General features: G+C 45.5%; 1 protein-coding gene across 1 annotated transcript; it reads left to right on the forward strand.

Annotated features, from left to right (window-relative positions):
• The first annotated feature begins 252 nt into the window (after positions 1 to 252).
• On the forward strand, positions 253 to 935 carry LOC123396432. Its single transcript, XM_045091373.1, has one exon. It carries the CDS (start codon positions 335 to 337, stop codon positions 722 to 724), a length of 390 nt encoding a protein of 129 aa, XP_044947308.1. The 5' UTR covers positions 253 to 334; the 3' UTR covers positions 725 to 935.
• Positions 936 to 8,699: the final 7,764 nt, after the last annotated feature.

The raw sequence follows: 8,699 nt of genomic DNA on the forward strand, positions 1-8,699 counted from the left end.
ATCTACATGCAAGCCGTGTTAAAATAGAAGACCTGTGAAATTTTGAACTGCATTTTTGTAGGATAAGACCATCTTTATTTGTATCGTAACTATAAATTCTTAAATTATAGACATTTTTTATAAATTAAGAGCGTGTGCCGTGTAGTATTTCTTTCTCCCGTTGCAACGCATGGGCCCTTTTGCTAGTAAGAAAAAAACTGAATCCTAAAAGAAAAAACTGTATGTACGGCTTGTCCACACACATATATATTGCCACTAGTATACGTGGGATGGTGTTGCCATCTTGCCAAACCCACCTCATTCCCCAGCGAAAACTTCCAAGCCGCCAAAGGCGATGGCTGCGTCCGCCCCTCTCGCCGGGGTCGCGCTCCTCCTCCTCCTCCTCCATGCCGTCCATGGAGGAGGCATGGCCGGGATTGCTAGCACGGGCGGAGCGAGGATGAGATCATCGGAGGGGTACGCGCCGGTGCGGACCGTGGTGTACCGGTCGGCGGCGTCGGAGGCGTTCGAGCCGTTCCAGCTATGCATGGGGTGCCGGTGCTGCCCGGCGGGGAACAACAGCTCGTCATGCGTGGACACGCAGTGCTGCTACGGCATCAACTGCAACATCCCCGGCAAGCCGTTCGGGACCTGCGCCTTCACCCCACGCACCTGCGGCTGCGGCGGCACCGCCACCGGCGGCGGCGGCAACTGCACCTCTGCGCCCGCCCCGCCTGCGAGCTAGCTTATAGGACCCGATTGATTTTGATCAATTGGTCCGATCCACTTACGAGTATTGCATACTTACGGCAGACCAGCTGATTATATTTGATTAATAACTCAGAATCGTTTTCTTTCACATCTATCGTTCGTTCTCATGCGTCCATCTTCCAAAGCTGTTCGGTCGATCATCGCTGTTGGCATGTGATTGAAAGTATGATGGTAACATCGATCAACTGTTGCACTTTTCTCTGTCAAATCTGTCGATCGATGGGTTCCTGCAACAGTTAATCAGTACTGGCTACGTGCGTTTAATATAATCCCGTGCTCTGAAGAAACTGCTGAATTAAAGCTCAGCACTGACGTTTTGTGTCTCCGGAGAAATGAACGCCGGTCTCATTGATTAAGATCATTATGGGTGCGTAATATTTTTTTATATACGAACACGAACGGGAGAAACTCCCCGGGAGTTAAGAGAGTATTTTTTTGGTCATCGGCGGCTGTTGTGTTGGCTCTTGGTCTTGGAAGACAATGAGCACCACCACCTAACCTTGTGAAAGCTACGTTAATTGGTTTTGAGGTCCTCGATCATGCTCGTTTTGCTAATTGAGATTTGGGCTGATTTAGCAAGTTTTATTTTTCGAAAAAGCAGGCTGATCTAGCAAGTTAACTGATTGTCCGTCGACCAAACGCATGTGAGCCCACTCGGTAGATCAGCACACAGAAATCGATGCTACCTACCCTGCCGGCCCGCGAGGGTATATAGATACTCTTGACTGTCAGCAGACATGTAGCGATTGTCTCAAAAAAAAAAAAAAAAACAGACATGTAGCTGCTCATCCTAGAAAAAAATAAAGTTACAGTACTGAAACCTCTGTCGGAGTCAGAGCCCGACACGACAAAGCAGCATCAAAGTGAGTCTGAAACTACGAGATCAGGAGGTAGCTTTGTCTGACGGCCACACGCACACGCTGTCTTTTTTTGTCTACACTAGAGGGCAGGCAGTTCAGTTCAGCCTTGGTCTGACTGAAGATTAAGGGCCAGCCAGAGAGTGTTTGAGTAGACAAGTGGTTCGGGACTTCGGGATGCGATGCGATGGTGGAGGGAGGCCGGGGACACGTACGTTGGTCGGGGAGCGCGGGCATCGCCGGGTGCGGCGCGTCCGTCCGACGGTGGACCGACGGCGCCCTCGCGCCGGGGGAACCATGCACATAGAGCACACCACACCACACCACACGGAGTGATAGCGGACAGGGAAGGTTGCGATCGTTCGAGAGATCGATCGGCATGCGCGCGTGTGCCCATCAACTTCAACTCTTTAATTAGGTTCCAAGCATTCCCCAATGACATTGCGTTAGCTCGTCTCTCCATCATTTGCACGAAGAATACGGGAATTAACGCCCTATCGTACACGGTGAATTAGAGGGTGCTTGGATCTAAATGACTTATTTTAGTCTGACTAAAAATAATCTCTTTAAGAGGCTAAAGTTTCAAACACTGTTGACTAAAAAGGGGTTAAAACTAGTTTTAAGACTAAAAAAATTTAGTCAGGGATACCCCTACTAAAATATGGATTAATCCTCTCTCTTCTCATTTAACTCCTCTCCTTTAACACAGACGACTTCTGGATTGGAGGGTTTGAAGGATAATAAATACTCATTAACTTGATTTTAGTCTCTTTAGTATTTAGATCCAAGCATGGATGAGGCTCGCAAGTTTTAGTCCCACTACTTTTAGTCATAAGACTAAAACCTATCCAAGCACCCTTTTAGAGCAACTTCAACCCCGTGATCCAAACGGGGGCACGGTTTGTCCATGTTTTATCTATTTGAATCGGCATGTCCTTTTTTTTTGTTTCGATCGGTCATTCGGCTAACGTACCGATCCATTTTTCAACCATGCAACAGGCTTGCAGCCATTTTAATATTTTTTTGCTACATATGCTCAAATAAAAATACAGCCAAACATTAAATTATCTCAAACACATTTTAAAGTTTAAGCCAAATAAATATCTTATAGTTTACAAGCCAAATAAACATTTGGCATGTAATTATCTCAAACCGACATGAATTCATATATGCTTAATCAAATCATTTTGCAGCTGCATGTAAGTTTCTCAATTACGCATCTTATGATGAAACTCGAAGAACGGTGCAAACGTTGCCTTCAACATGCTCAGACACAATATTATCATCCTGAAACCGAAACTCTTGATCACACAGACGTTTCAGACGCTCATCCTCGATGATCATGTTGTACATGACCATGCAAGCTGTCATCACCGTGGCAAAGTAGCGAAGCTGGACGACGGAGACGATGGCAGCGTGAGATGAGGCTGCCGGAAGGGGTCAGTCTATGGCCGGTTGGCTGATGTCAAGGATGGAAGTGGGTGGTGGGAGTGAGAAGGGCGGGCGTGTGGGAGCATTGGAGGGGGAGCAAAAAGAGGAGAATGACGTATGTACAGTATGTACCACCGACTGATGGGCCAAGGGGAAAAGAAGGGCGGACTTCGTGGATGTCCGTTCCATGTCCGCGTCGACACAAATCTAACCCAAATTTGAGTTTAGAATGAATCGCGGATGAACAAAAAGCGAACGCGCGTCCGTTTGAATCGACGTGTTAGACGGTGCTTTCTGTCCAAGGCAACCCAAACAAATGCGCGCAGAGGAAATGAATCGCCCGATTGAAGCTGTTCTTAGACCTTTCGTGGTGTACAATATCAATTGAATTATAAAAAATAATATTGGTGCGCGTCTTTTCAATATCATCGACAAAGGGTAGAAGTTACACAGTGGTGATCCTTGCTTACGCTATAAGGCACATACGAGCATAAGGCACATACGAGTTCGCATTGAACATGAAGGGGAGGAGTCACTCAGCCCCCCTACAAATTAGATATCAGGTTACAAGGATGATTGCTCCTAAAAAAAGGTTACAAGGATAATTATACTAAACCCTCGAGCACTCGCTTCTGTTCAGGTACAAATTATAATTTTTGATTGCTTCATATTATTATAATATCATTTTTAGATATCTTTTTAGTAATTTATATTATTTTTCTGGAGTAACCTATCGATTCAGTGCCCAGAGCTAGTTGTTGTTTTCTTCATGTTTTTTGTTTTATAGAAAATCGATATCCCCGGACCTCAAAATACAATGGGGATTTTTGAAGATTTTTTCCGAAGGAAGAAGAACCCAAAGGACATCGGAAGGGGGGGGGATCCCATAGGCCACAGACGGCCAGCCCACACGGCTAGGGGCGAATGGTGGGGTTGTTTGGCGCCCTCTGCACCGTTATTTACCCATCTTTTTCCTATAAATCCTATATTCCCGAAACCCTCCTTACTATTTATCCACAGTTTTTTTCGCTACCGCATGTTCCTCCGAGTTCCAATCTGGAGTCCGATTTCGACGTGCCATCGGAGGGGGAATCCATCACCGGAGTCATCTTCATGAACCTTGCTGCCACCATGTCCATTTATGTGTAGTTCACTTAGGGCCATGGGTCCATAGTTGTGGCTAGATGACATCGTCTCTCCCTTATGCATCAATATAATGTTCTGACTCGCATGATTGATATCGTATGATGTAGTCGGTGTTGTGTTTGTTCGGATATGAGGAATTGCCACTTTATGATCAAATACTTCATGAATTATATTGAATCTCATATATTTCTTTTCTGCATAATAAATTAGTCATACATGCTTTCCTATCTATGTGGTGTTGTTTTCCAAAGTTTGATGCGTGTATCGTTAGAGGAAGTTGTGTATGGTATTAAGTTCAATTTTGTTGTGTTATATATCCTAGTAAAAAAGGAGACAAGACAAATATTGTATTTTTGTCACTAAGGGTGAAACGATGGTTTTCTTATCACACGTGGATGATAGTTCTACCGTCAACATTATCTCATCCTACTTGTTGCAATGATTTGTTTTTCGTGAACTTAATACCTTAAGATGCATGTTGCATAGTCATCTATAAATGGTGTATTAGTTGTAGACACAGTTGGACTAATAGTCCATTTATCCGAGACATAGTGCTTCTACAAATAATGCCATGAATAATCATAATCATAAATATAAATATTGTAATTTACTTGCTACCCCACTATAATTTTTTCACCACAACACATTTATCATGATTGGAGAGATGCCTCTAGTAACTTTTTACGCACATTTTTTTGGGGAACGAAGCATGGAAAGCAAAAATTATCCTACGAGCACCCAAGATCTATCTATGGAGATGCATAGCAACAGAGGGGAGAGTGTGCCAATGTACCCTCGCACATCGTTAAACGGAAGCGTATATCACGCGGTTGATGTAGTGGTACTCTTCATGAGCTAATCGCGATCCAGCACCGAACGGACGAGACCTCCGCATTCAGCACACGTGCGGCTCGATGACGTCTCCGCCTCCATAATCCAGCAAAGAACTAGATGGGATATCTACCAACACGATGGCATGGTGGATATGGTAGTGGAGCAATGCCAGTAGGGCTTCGCCAAGCACCTCTGGAACTACGAACGAGGAAGAACTCGAGAAGACATGATAGGGGTTGCCCGAGGGAGGGGAAAATAGTTCTTGTATGGCCGCCCTCCCCACCCCTCCTCTATTTATAGGATCAAGGGGAAGGGGAGCAGTCCCCTTTGCCCCTCCTCCAAGTAGGGGGAGGCCCTAGGGAGGAGGAGTGCCCTCCAAGCCAAGTAGAGGGCGCTCCCCTTAGGGTTTCCCCTCCCCCAGGCGCATGGGCCTTAGGGGGCTGGTGCGTCTGGCCCAATAAGGTCAGGGCGCTCCCTACATCCCATGCACACCGTAGGGGGTGGATGGACCCTTCCGAACTCCTCTAGAACCCTCATAAACCTTCTGGAACCTTCTGGAATCTTCTCAGTACAATTACGGCCAAACCCAACAATTTTCTCGTAGCCAAAATATGGCTTCCCATATATAAATATTTACCTTCGGCCATTCTGGTGCTCCTCGTGACGTCCGGGATCTCATCCGGGACACCAAACAACATTTAGTCACAAACGTACATATCCCGATACTTCCCTAGCATCATCGAACATTAAGTGTGCGGACCATACAAATTCTAGAACCATGTAGACATGAGGGAGACACCTCTCTCATGAATAACCAATAGTGGGACCTGGATGCCCATATTGGTTCCTACATATTCCACGAAGATCTTTATCGGTCGAACCATGATGTCAAGGATTTAGTCAATCCTGTATGTAGTTCCCTTTGTCTAACAATATGTTACTTGCACGAGATTCGATCATCCGTATCTCCAGGCCTAATTCAATCTCATTACCGATAAGTCTCTTTACGCGTTTTGTAATACAAGATCCCATGACTAACTCCTTAGTCATATTCCTTGCAAGCTTCTTGTGATGTTGTATTACCGAGAGGGCCCATATATATCTCTCCATCATACAGAGTGACAAATCCCAGTGTGGATTCACGCCAACCCAACAGACAGCTTCGAAGGTACATGTAGAGCACCTTTATGATCCTCCAGTTACAAAGTGGCATTTGATAGAACACAATGTATTCCTCCAGTGTCAGGGAGTTGCATGATCTCATGGTCTTAGGAACAGATACTTGACATGAAGATAGAAGTAGCAAAAAACTAAGTGATATGATTAAATTCTATGCTTACGGTTGGGTCTCGTCCATCACATCCTCCCCCCTAATGATGTGATATCGTTATCAAATGACGACTCGTGTCTATGGTTAGGAAACCTTATCCATCTTTGATCAACAAGATAGTCTAGCAAAAGCTTGTTGGAAATATGCCCTAGAGGCAATAATAAAGTTGTATTGTCATGTTTCCTTGTTCATGATAATCGTTTATTATCCATGCTAGAATTTTATCGATCGAAAACTCAGATACATGTGTGGATACATACACAATACCGTGTCCCTAGTGAGCCTCTACTAGACTATAGCCCATTGATCAAAGATGGTTAAGGTTTCCTAACCACACACATGAGTTGTTATTTGATAACGGGGTCACATCACTTGGAGAATGATGTGATGGATTAGACCCAACCGTAAGCATAACATTTGATCGTATCACTTAGTTTATTGCTACTACTTTCTTCATGTCAAGTATCTGTTCCCAACACCATGAGATCATGAAACTCCCTGACACCGGACGAGTGCCTTGTGTGTATCAAACATCACTTCATAACTGGGTGATCATAAAGGCGCTCTATAGGTATCTCCGAGGGTGTGTGTTGGGTTGGCATGGATTGAGACTAGGATTTGTCACTCCGTATGATGGAGAGGTGTCTTTGGGCCCACGACGTAATACATCATCAGAAGAAGCTTGCAAGCAATGTGACTAAGGACTTAGTCACGGAATATTGTATTACGGAATGAGTAAAGAGACTTGCCAGTAATGAGATTGAACTAGGTATGGAGATACCGACGAGCGAATCTCGGGCAAGTAACATACCGCTAGACAAAGGGAACTGCATACGTGATTGACTAGATCCTTGACTTCGTGGTTCGACCGATAATGATCTTCGTGGAATATGTGGGGACCAATATGGGCATCCAGGTTCCGCTATTGGTTATTGATCGGAGAGGTGTCTCGGTCATGTCCACATGATTCTCGAACCCATAGGGTCCGCACGCTTAACGCTCGATTGGCGCTAGAGTATTATTGGGATGTGTACGTTGGTGACTGAATATTGTTCGAAGTCCCGGATGAGATCTCGAATGTCACGAGGAGTTCCGAGATGGTCCGGAGGTAAACATTTATATATGGAAAGTCCTATTTCGCCTACCAAAAAAGTTTCAGGCATTACTGGTAGTGTATCGGGGTGCCGAGAGGGTTTTGGGGGTCCACCTGTCGTGTGGGCCCACATGTTATCTAGGGGTGGCGCCCTAGCCACCCTAGGCCAGGGGCACCAGTCCCTAGAGGCGAATTGGGCTTGGGGGCAAGAGTCCCAAAGGGACAAGGCACCCTGGAGGTGCCTTGGAGGAGGGGCACTCCTCCCTTCCTTGTGGAGGAAGGACTCCACCCTAGCCGTCGGCCCTCCTTGGAGGAGGGGCCAAGGGCTGCGATCTAACCGTGCCACTTGCCTCCTATGTATAGTAGAGGATAGGGGGAGGGCTGGACACAACAATTCCATGCCCCGGCGGCAGCCCTCTCCCTTCGTTACTCCGTTCCTCACCAGATTTGTTTTTTAGTAGTGCTTGGCGAAGCCTTGCTGGAATCAGCGCCACCACCACGTCCATGCTGGTTGTGATACCATATACTTATACTCCATTTATTGCTGGATCAAGAAGGAGGAGACGTAATCGAGCCGCACGTGTGCTGAACGCGGAGGTGTCGTCCGTTCGGTGTTGGATCGGTTTGGAATGCGATTGGATTGTGAAGAGTTCGACTATATCAACTGTGTTATATACTCTTCCGCTTAGTGACCTACAAGGTATGTAGATACACTCCTCCTCTCGTAGGTATGCATATCCATGGACAAATCTTGTGTGTGTATAGGAAATTTTTTGTTTCCCTTGCAACGTTTCCCAACAGTGGCATCATGAGCTAGGTGTATGCCTAGATGATATGCACGAGTAGAACACAAAAATTTTGTGAGCGTTGATGTTCAGATTTCTTACCTCCTTAGTCTTATCTTGATTCGGTGGTATTGTGGCATGAAGTGGCCCAGATCAACCTTACTTGTCCATGTACGAAAGACCGGTTCCAGCGACTCACATGTAACTTAGTTGCATAAAGGTGGTTGGAGGCTATCTTTCTCTCCCACAACGGTCATAATCAAGTTGCCTTGTATAAGGTTAAAAGTGAACTTGATTATGACCGCTGTGGATTTGTGTAGGTAAGAACGGTTCTTACAAGTTGCCCATAGCATCCACTTAAAACTTGCAACAACAATCTAGAGGACGTCTAACTTGTTTTTACAGGGCATGTTGTGATATGATATGTCCAAGACATGATCCGATATATGTGATGTATGAGTTGATCATGTTTT

The sequence above is a fragment of the Hordeum vulgare genome, chromosome 5H, assembly GCF_904849725.1.
Source record: "Hordeum vulgare subsp. vulgare chromosome 5H, MorexV3_pseudomolecules_assembly, whole genome shotgun sequence".
NCBI lineage: Eukaryota > Viridiplantae > Streptophyta > Magnoliopsida > Poales > Poaceae > Hordeum > Hordeum vulgare.

Coding starts and splice junctions, on each gene's coding strand:
- LOC123396432 (XM_045091373.1), top strand. CDS start 335: ATGGCTGCGTCCGCCCCTCTCGCCGGGGTCGCGCTCCTCCTCCTCCTC.